This window comes from Schistocerca gregaria, chromosome 4, assembly GCF_023897955.1.
Source record: "Schistocerca gregaria isolate iqSchGreg1 chromosome 4, iqSchGreg1.2, whole genome shotgun sequence".
NCBI classification, from domain to species: Eukaryota; Metazoa; Arthropoda; class Insecta; order Orthoptera; family Acrididae; genus Schistocerca; species Schistocerca gregaria.
Genome location: NC_064923.1, coordinates 644,455,626 through 644,482,366, shown reverse-complemented (window position 1 = coordinate 644,482,366; position 26,741 = coordinate 644,455,626). Strand labels below are relative to the sequence as shown.

General features: G+C 45.4%; 1 protein-coding gene across 4 annotated transcripts in view; it reads right to left on the bottom strand.

The window, feature by feature from the left end:
- The window catches only part of LOC126365982 (protein TANC2), a 634,979-nt gene that overhangs the window by 496,476 nt on the left and 111,762 nt on the right, over positions 1–26,741 (bottom strand). For 2 of the 4 annotated variants that reach the window (XM_050008792.1, XM_050008795.1), the window contains exon 1: positions 16,434–16,632. The exons of the other annotated variants lie outside the window; for them this stretch is intronic. In XM_050008792.1, coding sequence (XP_049864749.1) covers positions 16,434–16,521 — 88 coding nt within the window. In that variant the 5' untranslated portion in view covers positions 16,522–16,632. Of the gene's footprint in view, positions 1–16,433; positions 16,633–26,741 lie in introns of those variants that run through there. 4 annotated transcript variants of the gene reach the window in all.

The window sequence follows — 26,741 nt, the reverse complement described above, 5'->3', positions numbered from 1 at the left end:
CGGTCGTCCGACAGTCACTGCGGAGCATGTGTATGCAGGTGCAGACATAGAAGCAGTCTGTATTGGTGGTCCGAACAAGTAGCGTAGGAACTTAGCGTCCGCTTGCGCAGTCGGCTGGATCCATTAATCACCAACGCTTTCTGAAGGAAAGTATAGTAATGAGGAACGGAAATGATTTGTCGAGATATAATGTTCTCTACGCTATGAGCAATCAACGGGCAAAAAAATGTGCTCTGGAGCAGCAAGAGGCGGTGATCGTTTGGAGAAAGGTTCTTGTTTACGCTAGCCGGACGCTTGTGGCCTTTCAGGAGAAAGCGTGAACGGCTCTGCACCGGCAACGAACACGAAAGTGGTCGGCGATAACAGGGAAGAAAAACAAATGACACGGGAAAAGAAAGCAACAAAAATGAAATATGACGGAAGCCCGGAGCTGGAAGCCACAAATGGACGGCAATCTGGGCTGTAAATTTTCCTCGTTTCTCAGGCGCTGGACGTGCGCACCGCTTAGAGGTTTCTCGCTCCCAGCAAAAACTGAACGGCTGACAATATTCACGCTCAATCTATGGCGGTAGCACTTTACAGTTCTACGCGCGTCTTGTATCAGTGGATGCAATTAGCTTTTTCTTTTTGTCACTGTGCATCGTTCACCTTGTAAGTGCCTCCTCACTTAATTCCCCTCTTAACTCGAAGTGAGTGTGAAGCTCAAATGAGATACAAAAATAACTGTTACAATGCAGTTTTGTTCATCTGTCATTGTGGGTTTGGCAAAATCATACTTCTCATACTTCATCAGGCAGATTTATTTAAAACTATCTTTTTGTCCGCGGCTTCGCCTGCTTACATATATATATATATATCTCTCTCTCTCTCTCTCAGCCGCGCAGGATTAGCAAAGCGGTCTTAGGCGCTGCAGTCATGGACTGTGCGGCTGATCCCGGCGGAGGTTCGAGTCCTCCCTCGGGCATGAGTGTGTGTTTGTCCTTAGGATAATTTAGGTTAAGTAGTGTGTAAGCTTAGGAACTGATGACCTTACCAATTAAGTCCCATAAGATTTCACACACATTTCTCTCTCTCTCTCTCTCTCTCTCTCTCTCTCTCTCATACACACACACCGGCACAGACACACACCTAAGAGTCGTCTGGAGCATTCCCGCTGATGTTTCGGCGGATATTTCGTTCTTGCACTGTGCAGATCGAGTGAGCCGAGGCTAGCACTGCTCATCACGTGTTTCATGCGAAGCCCCGTGTCGACGGAAAGCATCGGTTTGTTATCTCATTACAAATGAAATGATTTTTAAAGCAGAAGCATACATGTCCTCTCGATAGAACGGTCCAAAATTAGTCTAGTGTGATATTCGTTTTTTCTTCATCTACATCTACATCCATACTCCGCAAGCCACCTGAAGGTCTGTGGCGGAGGGTACTTTGAGTACCTCTATCAGTTCTCCCTCCTATTCCAGTCTCGTATTGTTCGAGGAATGAAAGATTGTCGGCATGCCTCTGTTTGGGCTCTAATCTCTCTGATTTTATCCTCATGGTCTCTTCGCAAGATATACTTAGGAGGGAGCAATATACTGCTTGACTCCTCGGTGAAGGTATGTTCTCGAAATTTCAACAAAAGCCCGTACCGAGCTACTGAGCGCCTGTCTTGCAGAGTCTTCCACTGGAATTTATCTATCATCTCCGTAACGCTTTCGCGGTTACTAAATGATCCTGTAAAGCTTTTCTGAAGAAGAGAAATTTCTTCACATCGAGTATAGATTTAAGTGTCAGGAATCCGTTTCTGAAAGTATTTGCATGGAAGTGAAACATGGACGATAAATAGTTTGGACAAGAAGAGAATAGAAGCTTTCGAAATGTGGTGCTACAGAAGAATGCTGAAGATTAGATGGGCAGATCACATAACTACTTATGAAGTATTGAATAGAACTGGGGAGAAGAGGAGACAAGAACGGACCGGTTGGTAGGACATGCTCTGAGGCATCAAGGGAGCACACATTTAGCATTGGAGGGCAGCGTGGAGGGTAAAAATCGTAGAGGGAGACCAAGAGATGAATACACTAAGCAGATTCAGAAGAATGTGGGTTGCAGTAAGTACTGGGAGATTAAGAAGCTTGCACAGGATAGGGTAGCATGGAGAGCTGCATCAAACCAGTCTCAGGACTGAAGACCACAACAACAACAAGTGATCCTCTAACGATGCGCACTGCTCTCCGTTGGATCTTCTCTATCTCTTCTATCAACCCTATCTGGTACGGATTCCACACCGGTGAGCAGTATTCAAGCAGTGAGCGAACAAGTGTACTGTAACCTACTTCCTTTGTTTTCGGACTGCATTTCCTTAGGATTCTTCCAATGAATCTCAGTCTGGCATCTGCTTTACCGACGATTAATTTTATATGGTCATTCCATTTTAAATCACTCCTAATGCCTACTCCCAGATAATTTATGGAATTAGCTACTTCCAGTTGCTGACCTGCTATATTGTAGCTAAATGATAAAGGATCTTTCTTTCTTTATATTCGCAGCACATTACACTTGTCTACATTGAGATTCAATTGCCATTCCCTGGACCATGCGTCAATTCGTTGCAGATCCTCCTGCATTTCAGTACAATTTTCCATTGTTACAACCTCTTGATATACCACAGCATCATCCGCAAGAAGCCTCAGTGAACTTCCGATGTTATCCACAAGGTCAATTATACATATTGTGAATAGCAACGGTCCTATGACACTCCCCTGCGGCACAGCTGAAATCACTCTTACTTCGGAAGACTTCTCTCCATTGAGAACGACATTTCGATATGGGTTACCAGAGACAGTAAAACGTGAATGATAACCAGTACTCCACCAGCGACTGATCAGCGCTGCTGCATGGCGGTGAGGAGTCAGTGTGTACCAGCGTGGTGCTGTTGCTGCTTCAGTATTTGTTATCCTCCGTGTATTACTGCCGTTGTTGATACATACCGATACACCGAATATCGCGCTAGACTAATTTGGGACGGCTCTATCGAATGGACACATGAATTGCCGCCTTAAAAATAATTCTGTTTGTAATGGGGAAACAAACCGATGACTTCCGTCGACCATGGGCTTCGTATGAAAGACGTAAAGAGCAGCACTATTTTGGTCTGACTCGAGCTGCGCGGTGCAAGAGCGAAATTGCAAATATCTGTCGAAAAACCGGAGAAAATGCGCCTGGCGACTGAAAACTGTCTGGAGCTCCGTTGTTTTACACCGTGCGACTCCAGAGAGAAAGTCAAATGTAATTCTGATACTCAGCCGTATGGCGTAATCTCTGGCTCGCATTATTGGGTCGCAAGGTTAACGTAACATACATGGTTCATATGCGTGATTATTGGACACGCGCAGCATTATCTACCAGTCAGATACAAAGAAATTACAAACTATCGCTGCGTGTGGGCACCGATTGAAATCAATGGGGAAAGCCGTCTGGGATTAGAGCTAGGTCTCCCACTTACTAGGCATATACTCTAATCACTAAGCCATCCAGACACAATGGTCATCGCCAACTGCATGGACTCCCCTAGCATACTTCCCGCCAGTCCCAAACTATCATCTTATCCCTACACTACGAATGTAGTGCCCATTGCCCATTACGCACATTATTCGCAACATTTTGCCGATTCCTGTAAGAGTTACAGCCTGTTGTGCATCTCCTCGCCTTAATTATATGTGTGTGGTGTCATTTCTTTTGAACATGTCCGAAAGAAAAGACACGATTTTGATGCAGCAGCCACTGTAAATTAAGCCACAAAGGAATTAGAAACATTGTCATCGATTGAAACCAATGGGGAAAGTTTAAAATTTGTTCCGGGCCAGGATTCGAACCCAGCTTCCTAGGCAGATGCTCTGACCACTAAGCCATCCGGACACATTGGTCACTACAGGCGCACGTACTACCCTAGCTCACATCCTGTTAAACCCAAATTCTCAACTTATTCACACATTACTAACGTTGTGCCCATTGCCCATTGTCCCTATGTTTCCTTTGTGTCTTAATTCATTGTAGCGGCTGGATCAAAATCGTGTCGTTCTTTCGGACGTGTTCAACTCATATATTTATCTACCAGTGTTCACAGAATGGTTCAAATGGCTCTGCGCACTATGGGACTTAACTGCTGAGGTCATCAGTCCCCTAGAACTCAGAACTAATTAAACCTAACTAACCTAAGGACATCACAGACATCCATGACCGAGGCAGGATTCGAACCTGCGACCGTAGCGGTCGCGCGGTTCCAGACTGTAGCGTTTAGAACCGCTCGGCCACTCCGGCCGGCAGTGTTTACAAGTTGCATCATATTAAATCAAACATGTAACAGATTTAGCGAGTCGGAAATACATACTGCGACTTCTGACAGTCCCAGAGGTTTCAGAAAACGGCACATAGGAACGTAAACACCTGAATGGTTACAGGTATTTGCGTTTGTCTATGGATACTCACAACTGTGGCGACTGGGTGAAATCCAAAATGACTAAAACGTCAGATTCGGCTGTGTAAACGTCTCATCCTGTACACCACGTAGGAACAACTTAACAAAGCCATTTCTTCGTCAAAGGACCACATTTAATGAGCTTGTTTTGTGGGGTCGAGTAGCTACCGGTCCAGTAGCAGAATATTTTTCCTTACTTTTCTAATTAGTAGTTGCACTGCCATTTCATAGATATAACTATTTAATGTGGTTCAAATGGCTCTGAGCACTGTGGGACTTAACATCTATTGTCATCAGTCCCCTAGAACATAGAACTACTTAAACCTAACTAACCTAAGGACATCAGACAACACCCAGTCATCACGAGGCGGAGAAAATCCCTGACCCCGCCGGGAATCGAACCCGGGAACCCGGGCGTGGGAAGCGAGAACGCTACCGCACGACCACGAGCTGCGGACAGAGAGATATAACTATGTGTATTTTGTTTCTGTAGGAAACTCGCGGATATATTCCTGGGATATTAAAAATGCATTTTAAGTCATGATTTCCGTAATCGAATTTCCTTCCTGTACATAAAACTAAAGTTTAAGTAGTCATCGTCTCTTAGTCTGTTTTGAACAACACGGTGGACTACTACTCCACACGCTGTATCATGACCAAAAATACGATGTTGAATAAAATTAATTACTGCCTAACCTACTTTACTCTGACGTAGTATACAGTAAGTATCATACAATACTTTGATGCTTCAAATACCTGCAAGGTTAAAATGTTGCAGAAAAGAGCGCTATGAGAACTTATAAGCACAGTGACGATGCTGGAACAGGGGAAGTGGTACAGCAGAGAAGTTCGATGGGATTACTGATAAGAGCGAGAGTTGCTGAATCGACCTCTATACACCGAGATAACGAGCTGCGTTCTCGGCCTGCTGTTTTGTACACACACGCTGCAGACGCACATTTCGAACTGATTTGGCCCTCTGGGAAACATTCGTACTTTTTTAAATCTCTGTGAGGATCTACACTGTTCAAAAGAATTGGGCACACGTGTATGAACGTCTGGTATGTGAAATCTACTGTCATACCGGCTACAATTGTGGAATCTACTGTCATACAGGCTACAATTGTGAAATCTACTGTCATACAGGCTACAATTGTGGTCTTATCATGTGATTTGAGATCTTCTCTTTCAGTGCAGGCAACAATTAAAATCGTTCTCCATCTATTGGCTGTGTCATGCATGACAATGTCAGTAGGACCACAGATAACAGTTGTAAGTTGTGGACGTTGTATTCAACCAAGCACATGAAATGCGAAATCTTAATATAGCGGAAGCTGCAAGGGTGGTCTGTTTGACCGGAAACGGATGGACTTTCGGTTGTGGTGTTGTACATGCCAATACCTCTCCAGGTGTCATCCGTAGGTCGTGGATACACTGCAGGGAGACGGTTCATTACATAAGGCGAGCTCTACAAGGTCGGCGACGCATTACAACACCACGTGAAGACCGATATCCGGCCACCTCAGCGATGCGGCGTCGTACGGATACTGCCAGGGCACTGCCACTGTAGCCGCTGTGTCCGATCAGACTATAAGGAACGAGTTACGAGCAAGGATCTTACGAAACCTGTCTGACAACCCCGCGTGCGGTTCTAGGCGCTACAGTCTGGGACCGAGCGACCGCTACGGTCGCAGGGTCCAATCCTGCCTCGGGCGTGGATGTGTGTGATGTCCTTAGGTTAGTTAGGTTTAATTAGTTCTAAGTTCTAGGCGACTGATGACCTCAGAAGTTAAGTCGCATAGTGCTCAGAGCCATTTTGACAACCCCGTTTGACACGACAACATCTTGCAGCTCGTGTTCAGTTCTGCCATTCCCATGTCAACTGGCAACTTCGTCACTGGCGATTCGTGTTATTCACGGATGATTCCAGATATCCTCTGATGAAAGGTGATGGCCGCGTTCGTGTGCAGAGACCCTTGGCGAGTGGTATCTGCCAAATGTTGTCCACGAAATCGACAGATTTCCAAGATTCTATGAAGTTGTGGAGACACTTTCGTGTTGACAGCCACAAGGACGTTATCGTGCATGTCGTCTTACAACCAGGCATTAGAAGGAATAGATACGTTGGATCATGTGGTGGCTGCTGCAAAAGGTGGTGACCCTGAATTCCTTCTAACGCCGGGGACCATGGGGCAGTCGGTCGGAGTGGCCGTGCGGTTCTAGGCGCTACAGTCTGGAGCTGAGCGACCGCTGCGGTCGCAGGTTCGAATCCTGCCTCGGGTATGGATGTGTGTGATGTCCTTAGGTTAGTTAGGTTTAATAAGTTCTAAGTACTAGGCGACTGATGACCTCTGAAGTTAAGTCGCATAGTGCCCAGAGCCAAGCACTTGAGCCAAGTGACCATGGGGCGGGCGTCAGTAGGGATTTCTTGCGACGCATGGACACTGAAATACGGGAATGGCCGGCGGTAAGTCCCGACCTAAACTCCACTGCGTGTATGTGGGACATGTCTGACAGGGGTGTTCGTGATCACCCTGTTCTGCCACAGATTCTCCTAGAACTCTCATGGAGTTTCACTGAACAATGGGAACGTATACCGCAGGGTGACCTCCACAGACATGTCGGATCTTTCAGTTCTTTTTATGTATGCGATGGAGGATGTAATGATTTTCTGTTATATACGCAATTCGTGAAAGATAACGGTATAATTTGGTAACATACCCGATCTTCAATTATTGCTCAGTGGAGTATGGCAGAGGCCCAAGGTCACGTTCCTCTAATTCTTTTGAGCAATGTTTTGCTATGCTATTAGTGCCAAATTGTCTATTATTCCTGTCTAACAGCCAAGTACCGTTTTGGTTCAAATGGCTCTGAGCACTATGGGACTTAACTTCTGAGGTCATCAATCCCCTAGATTTAGAACTACTTAAACCTAACTAACCTAAGGATATCACACACATCCATGCCCGAGGCAGGATTCCAACCTGCGACCGTAGCGGTAGCGCGGTTCCAGACTGAAGCGCCTAGAACCGCTTGGCCACTCCGGCCGGCATATTGCTATCCAACGACTTTTGTCGACTAAGTGTGTGGTGTTCATTAGTCACGTGACGGACCCTTTGGAGCCGCGTCCGATCAGGCACACAGTTTTGATTTGAGGCAAGTGTTCAATACTCGTACCAGACATGCAGGACTCGTGACCAGGCACGAAACGTCACTCACTTCACTTCACTTCTGTTGCCTGCTGCATACGTTCCTTGCTGTGGTGGTAATCCTAGAAGAATGGCTTAGCCACAGCCTGTGCACTGTTTTCGGAATGAATCAGAAGCGAAGTGCCCACTTTTAATGAAACTTACTGACAGATTAATAGTGTCCGTCAACCCCGCCCACCCGAACACAATGTTAAGCTTACATTACAGCGTCCACGACGCTGCTAACTTATACATTCAAGATTCACCCAAAAGTGTTAGTGTTGTTAACTGACGCATTCTAATTCTTCCTGTGTAACTCTCCATGGGCCCTGTCAGGAGTTATAACAGCCCCATCAGCGCTATCACTTGGGCTATCGAGTCTCAGCTGTCATCTCGACCGACTGGTACAGGAAATGTATTGAGCTGCCGGAACGGCCCGTAATACGTGGAGGAGGTGCTTGAAGATGCAAGTGGGCGCTCTGAATGGGGCCGGGGCGTAAAGTGAATGAGGCGGGCGCGATGAGCGACGCGCCGTAGCTGGCGCAGCAGTAGCCGCCGGCGGGCGGAGTCCGTCCGTGGCCGCAGAGTCAACGTCCGCTGCCCGCTACACCACAGGCCGGCCGGCTCTCGCTGGCGCACGCTGCACAGCGCGCAGTGGCGCCTGGCTGCGCTACGACGGGCAGTTGCAGTCGCGAGACTCTTATTACGGTGCCCGTACGTGCAGGGGAGACTATCAGTACCACCTAGGGTTACCCTTTACAAAGACTACGATTCTGTAGTTTTGGTTGGTTATTTCGAGGGAGGGGGGCCAAAGAACGAGATCGTCGATTCCATCGGATTAGGGAAGGATGGGGAAGGATGTCGGCCGTGCCCTTTGAAACGAAGCATCCCGGTATTTGCCTGATTAGAGGAATCACGGAAAAGCTAGATCAGGACGGCCGGACGGCGGTCTGAACCGTCGCCTTCCCGAATGCGAGTCCAGTGTGCAAACCAATGCGCCACCTCGATAGGTACAGTACATAAATGGCCTAGTAAATGCGAGCATTACCGGTAGCATTGGTAGGGAAAGAAACATGAATGAGTATTTTAGAGAGATACTGTGAGCCGACGACTTATCTTTGTTTGTTTTGCACGCAAATTAGAGCTGCAATCTTACAAAATATAAATTGCGTTTTATAAGTAACAAGAATTGTTTTAAATGCGAACATTTTAGGTTAGGCTTTGTTGTTGTTGCTGTGGTCTTCAGTCCTGAGACTAGTTTGAAGCAGCTCTCCATACTACTCTATCCCGTGCAAGCTTCTTCATCTCGCAGTACCTACTGCAACCTACATCCTTCTGAATTAGCTTAGTGTATTTATCTCTTGGTCTCCCTCTACGATTTTTATCCACCACGCTGCCCTCCAGTACTAAATTGGTGATCCATTGATGCCTCAGAATGTGCCCTACCAACCTATCCCTTCTTCTAGTCAAGTTGTGCCACAAGCTCCTCTTCTCCCCAATTCTATTCTATAGCTCCTCATTAGTTATGTGATCTACCCATCTAATCTTCAGCATTCTTCTGTAGCACCACATTTCGAAAGCTTCTATTCGCATCTTTACCAAACTATTTATCGTCCATGTTTCACTTCCATACATGGCTACACTCCATACAAATACTTTCAGAAACGTCTTCCTGTCACTAAAATTTATACTCGATGTTAACAAATTTCTCTTCTTCAGAAACGCTTTCCTTGCCATTGCCAGTCTACATTTTATATCTTCCCTACTTTGACCATCATCAGTTATTTTGCTCCCCAAATAGCAAAACTCCTTTACTACTTTAAGTGTCTCATTTCCTAATCTAATACCCTCAGCATCACCCGACTTAATTCGACTACATTCCATTATCCTTGTTTTGCTTTTGTTGATGTTCATGTTGTACCCTCCTTTCAAGACACTGTCAATTCCGTTCAGCTGCTCATCCAAGTCCTTTGCTGTCTCTGACAGAATTACAATGTCATCGGCGAACCTCAACGTTTTTATTTCTTCTCCATGGATTTTAATACCGACTCCGAATTTTTCTTTTGTTTCCTTTATTCCTTGCTCAATATACAGATTGAATAACATCGGGAATAGGCTACAACCCTATCTCACTCCCTTCCCAACCACTGCTTCCCTTTCATACCACTCGACGCTTATAACTGCCATCTACTTTCTGTACAAATTGTAAACAGCCTTTCGCTCCCTGTATTTTACCCCTGCCACCTTCAGAATTTGAAAGAGAGTATTCCAATCAACATTGTCAAAAGCTTTCTCTAGGTCTACAAATGCTAGAAACGTAGGTTTGCCTTTCCTTAAGCTAGCTTCCAAGATAAGTCGTTGGGTCAGTATTGCCTCCAACATTTCTACAGAATCCAAACTGATCTTCCCCAAGGTCGGCTTCTATTAGTTTTCCCATTCGTCCGTGAAGAATTCGCTTTAGTATTTTGCAGCTGTGACTTATTAAACTGATAGTTCGGTAATTTTCACATCTGTGAACACCTGCTTTACCATGATTGTTATTGACATTAAATGAGACAACAAGTTTACTGTTACCAGTCACCGTTTTATTTATCTCCACGACGCGTTTCAAAGGTTTAAACCTCCATCATCAGGTGGATTTACATTAGTTAGTATGACATTTGTGTGTGTGTGTGTGTGTGTGTTGTGTTACGATTTTTTGGAGGAACTTGTAGAACTGTCTAATGGAGAAACAAGACACTATTTCAGAACATGTTTTTGCGTTTCTTCAGGCAAAAAATTAACTTATACCTAACGGTGAACATAAAATATGTAAGATAGAGTACCTCCAGTGGCCACAGGTTCCTTTCGCTGTGATAACGCAACACATGTATACTGTCATATTTTTAAACAAATATGTCGTCTGGAAACTGCTGGGTGCAAGGTTGGTATAGCAGCAGAGAAGACATTATCGCGAAGTACAAAGAATTAGCTGGTCACGATACCTCAACGCTTTTATGTAACCAAAGCAATGACTTTTGATGCAAATGTAGTTTACATACACAATCACATCAAAATCTACATAATTATTGTTTTGTACACAATAGAACGTTCTTCATCATGATCAAAGGCAAGGGTTTCCTGTTGTTGTAGGTAAGTGCGAAAGTTGTTGAAAATAACGGAAACACGTTTTATATAAGTTCGACGAGGTACTGAAGCGATGTTTGACACGTTTTTTGCGATTGTTTGACGCTTAAAAGTTTTTCTTTGTTTTTGAGTAAATCGCGTTTCCTAACACTATATGATAATTTTTTTTTAATTTTTACCACAACACTTTCTTTCACGTCAGAAATCAACAATCTTCGAATAAAAGCTCGATTAAACATTGACAGTTTCAGTTTGCTGCAAATAGTCTCAAAGTTTAAGTAACAGACAGTTGGATAACTATGTTTAACAAAAATGTTCCGTAGGTTACGTGGCCCTTCACATATCCTCACTCAGTTTGTAGACGGTTCACCGCTTCCGATTTCTAGGTAATCTAGTAAGAGTCTGATCGCATACGCAACCAAAGTGATCGAAATGAGGTAAGCCCAATAAATATGCAACACATCTAACGTTCAGGTAACGTGTTTCAATCTTAAATGACCAAGGCTACTAGGGAAAATATCGCAGTCTCCACTTACTAATGGTAGGGATCGGAAGCTGGGTTCTCGACGTACATCTCTGCCAATGTGCTACCTCATTGATCGGTGGCAGATTGGAAGAAGGAAGGAAGATAGGGTTTAGTCGACAATGAGATCATTAGAGACAGAGAAGAAGCCCGCAATGTTTTAAGGATAGAGAAATAAATCGGCCGTATCATTTCAAAGTAACCATCCAGTCTTTTGCCTGGAACGACCTGGCGAAATCACGGAAAACTTAAGAAGGATGGTAGGATAGGGATCTGAACCGTCGTCCTTTCCAGTGCAGTGTGCTAATCACTGTGCCACCACGTCCGGTGACAGACTGCGTTGAGGAGGTGATGCCCTTCAGAAACGTAAACAATAGCTTTCTCATCCTACTCGACAAACACAATGTGAGCGAAATAGTTCGTATCATTCTTTCCCTGACACGGTACAAATGCTTGCGCGGAAATGGGCGGTAAGCTGTGGAGCTAGCAGAAACTTCCCGAGGGGAAGGTCGCAACCCCTTCCTCGCTCGACCAGTTGTTTCGCCTGTTACGGAACGCTTTCTCCAAAAGCGGGTACAATGGAGAAAGCAGTCGGGGAACCGGTGGCCGCCCAAAGCCGGCACTTGTACCGATTATGATTGATACCGGCCGTGGGCTGGCGTAACCAGAGCGTAAACAGCGGGAGGGCCCGAGAGAGCTGCGAAGATGCGAAGCTGCCGCAGCCTCCAGGGAGGCAAAGTAGTTTCTAAACCACAAACCCTAACCTCAGTCAAAATGCCTCGGCTTCAAATTAGTTGCAAGCAAATAATAAATGTTACTTAATTGAAACTCTCAGCTGCCAACAGGTGTTGTTGATATACCACGATGGGGACAGCTGAAAATGTGTGCCCCACCCGGGACTCGAACCCGGGATGTCCTGCTTACATGGCAGACGCGTTATCCTTTTGTGCCACCGAGGACAGAGATGAACAGCGCGACTGCAAGGACTAATCCCTTGCGCGCTTCCCAACTGTCCACAATCTACATACGTGATGTTCCTAATAGAGGCATTCGCACAGACGAAGGTCAATGGGGCACACATTATCAGCTCTCCCCATCGAGGTATATCAACAACACTTGTCGGCAGCTGAGGGTTTTAATTAATTATCATTTATTCTAGAGAAGCTGCACGGTCATCAGTAGTATCTCTTCATTCGAGAACAGTTACTATCTTCATAAATAATAAATGTGTTTCTCACTAGATGCTTCAGATCAAGAAGTCTTTGTTTCAAAGCTGAGAAATACCGTCTAAGTTGGGCAATAACTACATCAATAGTCCGCAAGACATCTGTGGGTAAGTGACGCAGAGTATTTCCGGTACCACTATGTGATTCACTCTTCCCTGTTCAATTCGGGAATGGGCGTGGGAAGAATGAGAGTCGGTCAGCCTCCGTATTGGCTCTGATCTTTCGAATTATCCCGTCGAGGTCATTTCGTGAGACGTATGTAGGAGGAAGTAATATGTTGTCAGACTCTTCCCCGAAAGAAAGCTCTCGAAATTTCAATAGTAAGCCTCTCCGTGATGCACAACACCTCTCATGTAGCGTCTGCCATTGGAGTTTGTTGTGCATCTCTGTTACGCTCCCGCGCCGACAAAACGGTCCAGAGACGAAACACGCCGCTCTTCTTGGGATCTTCTCTATCTCTTTATTAGTCGTATCTGGTTATTTTCATAGACTGATGAACAGCAGTCAAGAGTCGATCGAGCAAGCGCCTTGCAAGCCACCTCTTTATTGGGTGAATTATATTTACTTAAAATCTTTCTATGAATCTCAGTCTGGCATCTACTTTTCCTACTATTCGTTTTATGCGGTCATTTCACTTAATTGCCACTTTTAAAGGTTAACCATCCACTGCTGGATACGTCAGTCCACCACCAGTTACGAAGGGTGAATCTTTGACAATGCCATTCAACTGTGTTGACGAAACATCAAGAAAGTCACAAACATGCATCGGCCAAAGCTGCCGTGACCAAAGTGCGATAAATTCGAAAAATAAGAAGTAGAAAATGCATGTATGGTTAAGACTCATTAGTTCCTTTATTGTAACGTATGCCTTAATAATTGCGACTTGAACTGATGTGACGACTCAGATTCTGAAAATTGTCACTAAGCAAAGAAACGGTAACAAGTTTCTACTGATGTCGCAAGCGGCAAAGTGGACCACCCACAGAAGGAGTGAAATTTGAAGCAAAAACTCTCGACACTGTGAACGACTTGAGAACCAACATCACCCGTATTGAATTTGTCACAGAGTGAAATGTCACTAGTGAACACCGATGCGTATGTGGGCGTGGCTACGCCGATGTTTACGTTCCGGGGTATTCTGTGTCAAATGAGTAGCGTTGGACGACACAACAACCGCGTTTCCTCAAGGCTGTAGCGTTTTAGCACTCTAGCGGCTGTCCTCGCTACAAAAAGCGAAGCCGTCAAGTTTTTCAGAAGACAGCTACTCTTATGGTATTAGGTTAGCATACTTTCGAAATTACCTGTCGACCTCGAGATACGTCAGATGTATGTTGCTCTGAAGTCACGAACGTACTTGTGGAAGACTAACTGTCGTTTGTCTCCTGTTTCGTTTGGTGTACCGTCTCTTACCACAGCACTCTTGCCAAAGGCATAATTGGGAAATGAATTGGAAATTTAGATGACTATTCTATCCTTTGCCTCGAGTGATTTAGGAAGAACACAGTTATTCTGTCATAGCAGCTGTGAGGGAATTCAAAGAACACGCGATGTCTCAGTCCATGTTTTGAAGGCTAGTTTTTAGGAGCTATTCTGGTACTTAACATGACTTAAACTTCTAACAGCGTTTTGTATATGCTAAACTGAACGCTTTTTAATTAGCTTGGTTCGGAGACAGTAAACAAAATTATGAGTAATACACCTCTCCACTGCAAAACTAATCTTCGGTTTGTTGAGTGTTACATTTCATTTCTGTGTTCCACATACAAGTAGAGAGATTCGTCTCTCTGTCGGTTTTACCCAAACAAACTACTGTTCCCGATTTTATTTGTAATATAAAGGTATTTAACAGCCATTACGTTTCTTACGGTACAAGTAGGTGCACTCTTATTTGTGACAAAAGGATGCCAGTAAGTTGCCCACGTGCCGAAGCATTGATTGATTACTGAGCGACTATTTCAATGAAACATTCTCCAGAGCTTCGATGTTACATCTGAGTGGGTTTGTAATACGAATGTGTGTGTGAGTTAAACTAGTCTGTTTCCGGCGCTGCCACGAAAATTCCTCCCCTTCAACTTTGAAACTGCATCACGCAGGCCACTGCTCGACGAGTTGTATTGCTGCGAGGAACAAACAGGAAGCATGTCACGGCAAGGGGATCTTGTTTTATGTACCCCGACTTTTCTGTCATATCGACCGAGGAACTAGACAGCACTTTAGAAAGTCATTCTGATTGTAATTTTGTTCACGACAGAGTAAAAGACTTCGTGACAGTCAACCTCACGCTATTACGATTAAAGGAGGTGTACCGTGTTGGGGATGAGACACAACATCTGCTGGTTCCAGCCAAAAACCAAGCTATAGACCACAATTTAAAGTACTGAGAGAATAGTCTTTATTGTCCATAACAAAATAATTTTGTTCTTTGTAGGAACGAAAAGGTGCACTGACTCACTTCTAGAATTATGTTCTGCATACATCTTTACATCCATCTTGAGCAGATATGAAGACACAGTGAAGCTTTTCAAAATTAATAAATGCTGAAAATCACCGTATCAGGCAAGGAGAAACCGTAATGATTCACTTGCGAAAATATACCTTGCAAGAAACTCATCGAAGTGGGCGGTGCCACATACTAAGAGCGACACAATAGGACCATAAGAAAGTAAACTGTTTCCACAACGAAATTTTCACTCTGCAGCGGAGTGTGCGCTGGTATGAAACTTCCTGGCAGATTAAAACTGTGTGCCGGACCGAGACTCGAGATCGGAACCTTTGCCTTTCGCGGGCAAGTAGAGCCCTTGCCTGCGAAAGGCAAAGGTCCTGAGTTCGAGTCTCGGTCCGGTACAAAGCAAAGTGTTTTGGCAATTGTTGAGGAAAGTACATATGAAAACAACTATCACAACAGTATTCAGTAAATGCTGCTCTTGTAAACCAGAGAAATGGACACAAGATATCGCCAGCAGAATAACTGTGGTCGGAGCTCGACCATTTTCCGCCAGGGTTCAAATGGCTCTGAGCACTATGGGACTTAACATCTGACTTCATCAGTCCCCTAGAACTTAGAACTACTTAAACCTAACTAACCTAAGGACATCACACACATCCATGCCAGAGGCAGGATTCGAACCTGCGAACGAAGCGGTCGCGCGGTTCCAGACTGTAGCGCCTGGATCAGCTCGACCACACCGGCCGGCTTTCCGCCAGGGGATGTCCTCATTTGTCAATTGTCAACCGCCAGACACTAATATCTGTTCCAGCAAGTTTCCCAAAATCAGTTGGATGAATGTTAGTTTGGTTCGTAAAACCGCCATAGGGTTCACTTCTCTCACCATCCGCCAGAATGAGACGATGCTCATTCTCCTATCATCATCGTCTGTTGCCTCTGACACTAAACACATGACAAGCGTATTCCTGTTTTAGTCTGCTCGGCTAATTCTTTACCTGACACTGTACACAAATTGACCACCTCCCTCACAGGTTAGCGGTTAGCCACATCGTTTAATGTAGGCTGATGAAGCTGTAAATCACCCACAAGCGATGCTGAGCACATTTTTAACATGTTTGTCTGAAATCTCCGATGACGGTAACGTTTAAAATACAGTACACTATGAGATATGTTTGTATTTGACGTCGCTACAACGCAGGGATCCTGGGCTTCAACAGACAACGGGACGAACATCCGTTACTCAGAAGCATGCTGTTGTGTTAAAACTGTATGTTGACTATGGTCGTCAACTTGGGCGGCAAACGTATATACACGCACAGTGGTGGCAGCTCCATGAGACTTCTGGACGCCGGCCGGCAGTGCACGGTAACGAGCAGTGCGGCAGCGCCCCCGCGGCTCCGCCTCCAGCTGCCCGCTTCCCGCCGCTGGTTGCTCGGGGCTCTGCGCCGTGCGTTGTTTGTGTACTCACCGGCTTCAGTGGACGCCCAGAAGGCGGCTTCGGCGTCCTCCTCTTCGGCGGTGGGCCCGCCGGGCAGCGCTTGCCTCTCAGACGGCATGACACCTGCCGGGGCTCTCACTGGCGCGCGATCACTAGGCCGTGCCACATGGCCGGCAAGCAGACGCCTCGCACTCGCGACCACACACTACGACACCCACGCCACGACTGCGCCGCTCCAGTCGGCCGCCCTGCCTGTAGACGACGCCGCCGGGCCGAGCTCTGCCGAGGGGGACCGACGCGAGCCGAGTTGTAGGCCCCGGTGCCCGGAGCCGAGGAGACCTACTTCGGCGTCTTGGGAGTAGGGAGGAGGCATCACCGCGCCACCATTCACTAAAACAGTTATCCGCGGCGTTCCCGCTGCCGACCGCTTTGCCCGCCTGCTCTTGCGTGGGAGCCACCACCATTCATGACCGCCCGCTCTCACGACTTCATATCTCGGTGATGCGTGAAGTCGAACCCCTGCACTATCAAGCAACTGCGGTTGCTCCTCCAATAGTTGTGCACGATCCACTGTAGCCGGCCGGAGTGGCCGAGCGGTTTTAGGCGTTAGTGTCTGGAACCGCGCGACCGCTACGGTCGCAGGTTCGAATCCTGCCTAGGGCATGGATGTGTGTGATGTCCTTAGGTTAGTTAGGTTTAAGTAGCTCTAAGTTCTAGGGGACTGATGACCTCAGATGTAAGTCCTATAGTGTTCAGAGCCATTTGAACCATTTTTGACCCACTGTAACCGGTATTCAGTGCGGTGTGTAATATGGTTACCGTGGTGCCTGAGGCCTGAATGACAATATGACGAAGAAGAGAGAGCTACTGCATCTACAGAAATTGTACAAATTAGTACGAATACCGACACAGCATGATGACTTTCTTTGGCCCTTGGTCGACAGCTCCTGAGAATTTTCTAAATGATTCGATTCCCGCTGCACTATCGTGCAGTATGGGCCATAGAGCATTTTCAAGTACCTAAATACATTCCACAAGCTGCGACATTGTCGCGAATGAAACAGTGACCCGTATATACAATAAGTTCCATTTAATTTACATCTATGGTCACAAACGTTTTGTTAACAGATTACCGGTTTCGGTCTATAATGACCATTATCAGGCCTGTTTTATAAAAACAAAGCCCTAATGCACTGCAGCCATAGTGGCATCGTCAAATGTTAAATGCAAAATCAGCACCAGCATCGTCAAATATTTATGAATAACATCATATGCACGAGGCATGTTGTCAGTAGCACTGATTTTGCATTTAACATTTGACGATGCCACTATGGCTGCAGTACATTAGGACTTTGTTTTTATAAAACAGGCCTGATAATGGTCATTATAGATCGAAACCGATACTTTGTTACCAAAATGTTTGTGACCATAGACGTAAATTAAAGGAACTAAATACATTTTTCGGCTGTGTGGTCATCAAAATGTAGGATGGCGAATGTTGCCTCTTTCACGTGTTATATACAAAGTTACAGGCATGGTATACAGACAGCACGAGAAGAGAGAAGCATGACAAAATTTATCATCGCACAGTTCATTATCATGCAGTTAAAAGAAATGAGCAGGTACATTCAAACGAGCTAAGGTTGAAACAAAATAATGACAAGACGGAAACATTTAAAAAACAAGGTAATATGGTGATAATCTAGAACCGTCCGTGGCAGCTCAAATAGCCTGAAGTTTCTTGGAAAGATTTTCCAGTACATTCTATTGGAATGTATACTCGATACACTTAGCCGGCCGTTGTGATCGAGCGGTTCTAGGCGCTTCAGTCTGGAACCGCGAGACTGCTACGGTCGCAGGTTCGAATCCTGCATCGGGCAGGGATGTGTGTGATGTCCTTAGGTTAGTTAGGTTTAAGTAGTTCTAAGTTCTAGGGGACTGATGACCTCAGATGTTAATTTCCATAGTGCTCGGAGCCATTTGAACAGATACACTTACAATGTCCCTTACTAAAGTGACAAGAGTCATGGGATAGCTCGCAATATCGTGAGGGGCCTACTCTCCGTGGCATGGATTCAAGAAGCCGTTGGAAGTACCCTGCAGAAATACTAAGCCGTGCTGCCTCTGTAGTTATCCATAATTGCGAAAGTGTTGGTAGTGTAGGATTTTGTACACGAGCTGACCTCTCGATTGCTTCCCATAAATGTTCAATGGAACTCGTGTCGGGCGATCTGAATGGCCAAATCATTCGTTCGAATTGTGCAGAATGTTCTTCAAACAAGTGAACAACTGTGGCTCGGTAATAAGATATCGTTGTTTGGAAACATGAGTTCCTGACTGATTGCAAATGGTCTCCAAGCAAACGAACAAAACCATTTCCGGTCAATGATCGGTTCAGTTGGAACAGAGAACCGAGTTGTGACTTCGTAGGCTTTCCCGGCGTAATAAGTCTTGAAAATCTCTTCGGGTTTGCTGCCGGATCCTAAAATCAACTTGACTCGATATTTCGGCGATCCAACTGGTCGCCATCTTCAGGAGAATGCTGCTTGCTGATGAGTCCCGCTGGGGGACTCATCAGCAAGCAGCATTCTCCTGAAGATGGCGACCAGTTGGATCGCCGAAATATCGAGTCAAGTTGATTTTAGGATCCGGCAGCAAACCCGAAGAGATTTTCAAGAGAACCGAGTTAATTCCACGTAAACACAGCCTACACCATTACGGAGCCACCACCTGCTTGCAAACAGCCTTGTTGACAACTTGGGTCCGTGTATTCGCGGGGTCTGGCGACTCATCCGACCAGGCCCCGGTTTTCCAGTCGTCCAGGGACCAAACGGTATGGCCGCGAGCCCAGGAGAGGCTGCTGTCATAACCCATTGACGCCACATTTCTCCGCATTGTTGTACGGCCCGCATTGAGTTCTGCGGTTATTTCACGCAGTGTTACTTATGTTAGTATTGGGAATTCTAACCAAATACACTGCTCTCAGACGTTAAGCTAAGGCACTGCGTTGTCCGCGGTGAGAGGTAATACCTGAGGTTTGATATTCTCGCATTCTTTTGGCACTGTGGATTTAGGAAAATTGAATTCCCTAAACGATTTCTTGAAATGGAATGTCCCATGCGCCTATCTCCAACTACCATACCACGTTTAAAGTCTGTCAATTCCCGCCGTGCGTCCATAATCACGTCGGAAATTTTTTCACATGAATCACCTGAGTAAAATAGTTCAAATGGCTCTGAGCACTATGAGACTTAACATCTCAGGTCATCAGTCCCCTAGAACTTAGAACTACTTAAACTTAACTAAATTAAGGACATCACACACGTGCATGCCCGAGGCAGGATTCGAACCTGCGACCGTAGAAGTGGGGCGGTTCCGTGAAGCACCTAGATACACTCGGGTCACCTGAGTACAAATGAAAGCTCTGCCAATGCACCGTCCTTTTATACCCACCTTGTGTACTAACGCCTTCCGTACATGTGCGTACCACTATCCCACTTTCACCATTTGCTTCAGCATGGACGTCATGACCACCAAATGGCTGGACAAGACGTCACAGAGCATCACTTATGTTTCACAATTGAGGAAGATAATCTAGATTACACCTATCTCCAGGAGTACCACCCTGCGTAAGAGGCTATTATGAAAGTATTCTTAGGACCATATTACATGTCTGTTTGGTGCAAGTATTGTAGTCCTTCCACCTATTCTGTGTACCGGTTTACAGTTAGGACAGGATACCAGCTGTATAACGTACATTTTGTTTGTACGGTTATAGTCGCAAAGTTTTCGTTGACATTATGTCTAGATGCATTGTAGCTCCATAATGACTTTCGTGCTAGTATTCTTATTGCTGGTGAGAATCATATGTGTAGCCACATTGTCGCTATCAAGTTCGGGTTTTCGTCGAATGTACTGCTTAGTAGAAGAAGTTTCGTCATGAGCATTTTGTGCAAATCATGGTATTGTATGAAGTTTATCTAGATGTTCCTAACCTATTAGCGACTGTTGATGCGAATGTGCGAACTGAGCAGCCACTGATACCTTGCACTTGTCTGGAAGTCCGAAAGAGGTGATGTGATGATACATCAGTGCTACAAAACTGGTGCCATAGACGTACTGACGGCTCAGAACACTTCCAAACATAAAAATTGCAAGCCGGCCGGTGTGGCCGAGCGGTTCTAGGCGCTACAGTCTGGAACCACGCGACCGCTACGGTCGCAGGCTCGAATCCTGCCTCGGGCATGGATGTGTGTGATGTCCTTAGGTTAGGTTTAAGTAGTTCTAAGTTCTAGGGGACTGATGACCTCAGAAGTTAAGTCCCATAGTGCTCAGAGCCATTTGAGCCATAAAAAGTGCAAGCAGAAAATGAGAGAGAACGGCCGTGCTTTAAGGATGTTAGGAAGCAGGTTCCTAAAACGAGGTGTTTCAGTCAGTGTGTCCCTACTACTTAGACCAATGCCTGCTCTTCGACGCCCGTCCCCTTCGAGCTACAGTAACAAGTAAGGATGAGGGTGTTTCGCTCTGTGTTGATCAGTCTCTAATTTACGCAAGAAAGCGATCTGTATTTTTCTATATGCCAACAACAAAACCCCTTAAATTTCTTTATGTCAGAAGGCAACCTTATCATAGTATAATGTTTTTCTCAACTACAAATAAATTTAAACTAATGGATCCACTTAAGACAGCAAATTTAACTGCCCGCCTGATAATAACAGTAAGATTAATGTGTAATGAAGATACCGAATAAAAGTTACTGAGTAATAGAAGCAAATGATGAGTTTTGAAATTTAGGGCAGCTGACTGGGTGAAGAGAAAAAAAAAATAAACTGTGATTAAAGGTAGCCAGAAACGATTTTGGTAAATTAAGCAGAGTTTTCGAATTTATTCTTCCGATGTAACTGAAATGATCTATTTGCATCGATAGAAATTCCCCCTTTTTTTGGATGACATGATCTTTTACTTGCAAAACAGAAAAAACTGAGTGATGTTTAGCGAGAACTGGAGAGATGCATGTTCGGAAATCCTACATTTCTGGTCATACAAAATTATAGCAGTACTAAGACGGAACGCAACAAGTTTCAAATTGGCATGACGACTACTACTTGCTCTGGTATGAAAGTGATCAGCATTTGAGTGCAACTGCACAAACAAAGTAGCAGTAGCGCCATTACTTTCCTTATATACAGGTGTCTCTCCTAAGAGTTGTCAGGCGTATTTTCTCTGGCGTTTCGACAGACATTTGCAATTTCGTCAACGCAGACACTGTCCATCACATGTTTCACGCGACGCCCAATGTCGACGGAATGCATCGGTCCGCTTTCCGTTTCAAACAAAATGGTTTTTAAATCAGAATTTTACGTGACCATTCGTTAGAGCACAACCTCTTTAGTCTAGAGCGATATTGATTTTACCGATATGTATCAACAGGAACAGTAAAACACGAGGAATAATCAGTACTCCAGCAGCAACTGAGCGACGCTTCTTCTTTGCGATAGCAGTCAGAGAGCGCCAGGGCGGTGCTGTCGGTTTTGTAGTACCAGTTATTTTTGGTGTTTTACTGTCACGGTTAATACACTACTAGCCATTAAAATTGCTACGCCACTAAGATAACGTGCTACAGACGCGAAAATTAGCCGACAGGAAGAAGATGCTGTGATATGCAAATGATTAGATTTTCAGAGCATTCACACAAGGCTGGCGCCGGTGGCGATACCTACAACGTGCTGACATGAGGAAAGTTTCCAGCCGATTTCTCACACACAAACACCAGTTGACGGGCGTTGCCTGATGAAACGTCGTTGGGATGCCACGCATAAGGAGGAGAAATGCGTACCATCACGTTTCCGACTTTGATAAAGGTCGGATTGTAGCCTATCGCGATTGCGGTTTATCGTATCGCGACATTACTGCTCGCGTTGGTCGTTGCTGCAGAATATGGAATCGGTGGGTTCAGGAGGGTAAAACGAAACGCCGTGCTGGATCCCAACGGCCTCGTATCACTAGCAGTCGAGATGACAGGCATCTTATCCGCATTGCTGTTACGGATCGTGCAGCCACGTCTCTATCCCTGAGTCAACAGGTGGGAACGTTTTCTGGACAACAACCATCTGCACGAACAGTTCGACGATGTTAGCAGCAGTATGGACTATCAGCTCGGAGATCATTGCTGCGGTTACCCCTGATGCTGCATCACAGACAGGAGCGCCTACGATGGTGAACTCAACGACGAACCTGGGTGCACGAATGGCAAAACGACATCTTTTCGGATGAATCAAAGTTCTGTTTACAGCATCATGATGGTCGCATCTGTGTTTGGCGACATCGCGCATTGGAAGCGTGTATTCGTAATCGCCATACTGGCGTATCACCCGGCGTGATGGTATCGGGTGCCATTGGTTACACGTCTCGGTCACCTCTTGTTCGCACTGACGGCACTTTGAACAGTGGACGTTACATTTCAGATGTGTTACGACCCGTGGCTCTGCCCTTCATTCGAACCCTGCGAAACCCTACATTCCAGCAGGATAATGCACGACCGCATGTTGTAGGTGCTGTACGGGCCTTTCTCGATACAGAAAATGTTCGACGACTGCACTAGCCAGCAGATTCTCCAGATCTCTCACCAATTGAAAACGTCTGGTCAATGGTGGCAGAGCAACTGGCTCGTCACAATACGCCAGTCGCTAGTCTTGATGAGCTGTGGTATCGTGTTGAAGCTGCATGGGCAGCTGTACCTGTACACGCCATCCAAGCCCTGTTTAACTTAATGTCCACGCGTATGAAGGCCCTTATTACGGCCAGAGGTTGTTGTTCTTGGTACTGATTTCTCAGGATCTATGCACCCAAACTGTGTGAAAGTGTAATCCTATTTCAGTTCTAGTATATCTGTCCAATGAATACCCGTTTATCATCTGCATTTCTTCTTGGTGTAGCAAATTTAATGGCCAGTAGTTTACATATCATTAAAACGAAAATCGCATTGGCCGGCCGGAGTGGCCGTGCAGTTCTAGGCGCTACAGTCTGGAACCGCGGGTACCGCGGCAGTCGCAGGTTCGAATCCTGTCTCGGGCATGGATGTGTGTGATGTCCTTAGGCTAGTTAGGTTTAAGTAGTTCTAAGTTCTAGGGGACTCAGAAGTTCAGTCCCATGGTGCTCAGAGCCATTTTTTTCGAATATCGCATTAGACTAAATTGCGACCGCTCTATCGAACGAGCATGTGAAATTCCGCTTTAAAAATAGTTTTGTTTGTGACGGGAAACAAACCGAAGCTTTCCATCGACGCTGGGCGTAGCTTGAAAGATATGATGAATAGCGCTTGCTTGGGCGGAAACCAGCACCATGACGCAAAAAAGAAGCGATAAATATCATTCAGAAATCGCATTTGAATGCGTCATCTGTCTGCAGGAAGCATTTTCGATAGATCCTTAAGAGCTTTCGTCGCGTATAACTCTTTTAATTTTGGAAACTAACTGCATGTATTTTGTGGCACAGTCCTTCGCCTCCATATTCTTCCTCCAAAGAATGCGAGTGCAGAAATTTTGGAGAGCTGTTGTAGTATTTGGAAAGTAGGAAAAAGCCGATAGAGCATCTCGTGTAGAGTTCGCGTGTCAGGATAGCTCAGTTGGCAAGAGTAGTTTCTATGAGAGGCAGGAAAGATTCAAGTTTTGGTTCGCCCCCAATTTTAATTTTTATCGAAGTTTTATTAAAGAGTGTCTTCCGCTGTAAAGTCAAGATTTTATTCTGCGATATAAAAATGCGCGCATATGTCATCTCATCAGGAGAGAAAATATCATTCGTTTTAGATTATATATCTACATCTACATCCATACTCTAATCTCTCTGATTTTATCCTCATGGTCTCTTCGCGAGATATACGTAGGAGGGAGCAATATACTGCTTGACTCTTTGGTGAAGGTACGTTCTCGAAACTTTAACGAAAGCCCGTACCGAGCTACTAAGCGTCTCTCCTGCAGAGTCTTCCACTGGAGTTTATGTATCATCTCCGTAACGCTTTCGCGATTACTAAATGATCATGTAACGATGCGCGCTGCTCTCCGTTGGATCTTCTCTGTCTCTTCTATCAAGCGTATCTGGTACGGACCCCACACTGCTGAGCAGTATTCAAGCAGTGGGCGAACAAGCGTACTGTAACCTACTTCCTTTGTTTTCGGATTGCATTTCCTATAGAAGTTTACAGTGGTAGCTGAAGCCCTCTTGTGGTTACGATCGAGGGTCGGAGTTTAGAAAGTGAAAAGAAGTGTCGTGAGAGGAGGGGGAGTCGAACCCGCGTCGCCTGGACTGCAGAGAAAGGCGCGAGGTCGCCGGCAGCCGGCAGCCGCGTCACCCCGAGCAGTTTGGGCCTCTCTCCTCGCATGCCTACACGCCTCTTCAGCTGTTGCGTCACTTTGCGCGCCTGATTCACAACGATAGCGAGAGCGCGCGCGCCAACAGGTAACAGCTCGCTGTCGCCTACACACTGTTCCAACTTAGGGCGCGTCTGATATTTGGCGCGCAAACTCTGCTGAGGTCGTATACTGACAAGGACAGGGGTAGAATGCGGTGCGTGCTCCCCGGTTGTGCACAGGAAGGAAGGAATGCAACAGCCCTCACACCTTCAACAATGTCGTCAAACCGTCAATAAATTTAACGTCTGAGGGTGCCTATTAACGTATTGTCAATACTAGAAATCTTGGCGAGCATTCTCCATTCAGATGTTCAGTGTTTTATGAACCACCCACATGACTTTAGTGTGCACTGTTTATGTTTTCAGTTTCTCTTTGTGCATATTATGGTATGAAGAAAAATGGTTCAAATGACTCTGAGCACTATGGGACTTAACTTCTGAGGTCATCAATCTCCTAGAACTTAGAACTACTTAAACCTAACTAACCTAAGGAAATCACACACATCCATGCCCGAGGCAGGATTCGAACTGTAAGTAGGCTGTTTAAGTTTTTTTATTGGTAACGCCGCCGCCACGTAGCGCTCTGTATGAAAATAACTGGCTGTACCGTGTGCAGTCGGTGGCTGGTTGGCATTGTTGTAATACTCGCCATTGTAGTGTTGGGCAGCGGCAGCTGGGTGCTAACAGCGCGTAGCGGTGTGCAGTTGGAGGTGAGCCGCCAGCAGTGGTGGACGTGGGGAGAGAGATGGCGGAGTTTTGTAATTTGTAAGACTGGATGTCATGAACTACCATATATATTTTGACTATTAAGGTAAATACACTGTTTGTTCTCTATTAAAATCTTTCATTTGCTAACTATACCTATCAGTAGTTAGTGCCTTCCGTAGTTTGAATCTTTTATTTAGCTGGCAGTAGTGGCGCTTGCTGTATTGCAGTAGCTTGAGTAACGAAGATTTTTGTGAGGTAAGTGATTTGTGAAACGTATAGGTTAATGTTAGTCAGGGCCATTCTTTCGTAGGGATTTTTGGAAGTCAGATTGTGTTGCGCTAAAAAAATATTGTGTGCCAGTTTAAGCACAGTCGTGTATAATTTTTCTAAGGGGACGTTTCAGAACCTGCGACCGTAGAGGTCGCGCGGTTCCATACTGTAGCGCCTAGAACCGCTCGTGGCATGAACAATTTTAGGATGGTCCACGGAGGATTTCCTATCACACTGCTTATGTTCGTTAGTTTGAAAATATAGTACAAACTGGAGAATTACATAGCAGTTCGGGAAAAGTGCTTCCACTTCTAAAAATGTCATATATCTGCAAAGCCAATAAGAGGCCAGGAAAATGCTTGTCAGTTTGGCCAAATCCAAATTATTGCCGTACAAAACTAAAAAAAAAAAAAGTTTTTCGTTAATGGCCTGAACATATAATAGCCAGGCAGATGCCGCCACTCTCATCAACGTGTTTTGTTTCCCTATTTCATCTCCTATCAACATAAATACTTTGCTGTTCGATGCAGGAATCATCGAAAAATAGTTCGAGACATTCGGGTCCGTGACATTGATTTGTCAGTGAATTAACATGTGACCAGTCGCTCCAATTTTTTTCAATCATTCTCGGAACCATTTTCTCTTTTTACTGCTTTCTGTTGCTTGTAAGCCATTTCTTTTTCTCAGTCTTCTGACTGGTCTGATGCTGCCCGCCACGAATTTCTCTCCTGTGCCAACCTCTTCATCTCATAGTAGCGCTTTCGACCTACGTCCTCGATTATTAGCTGAATATATTCCAGTCTCTGCATTTCTCTACAGTTTCTACCCTTTGCAGCTCCCTCTAGTACTATGGAAGTCATTCCCTGATGTCTTAACAGATGCCTTATCATTTTGTCTCCTCTGTTTGTCAGTGTTTTCCACAGTTTCTTTTCTCTCCGATTCTTCGCAGAACC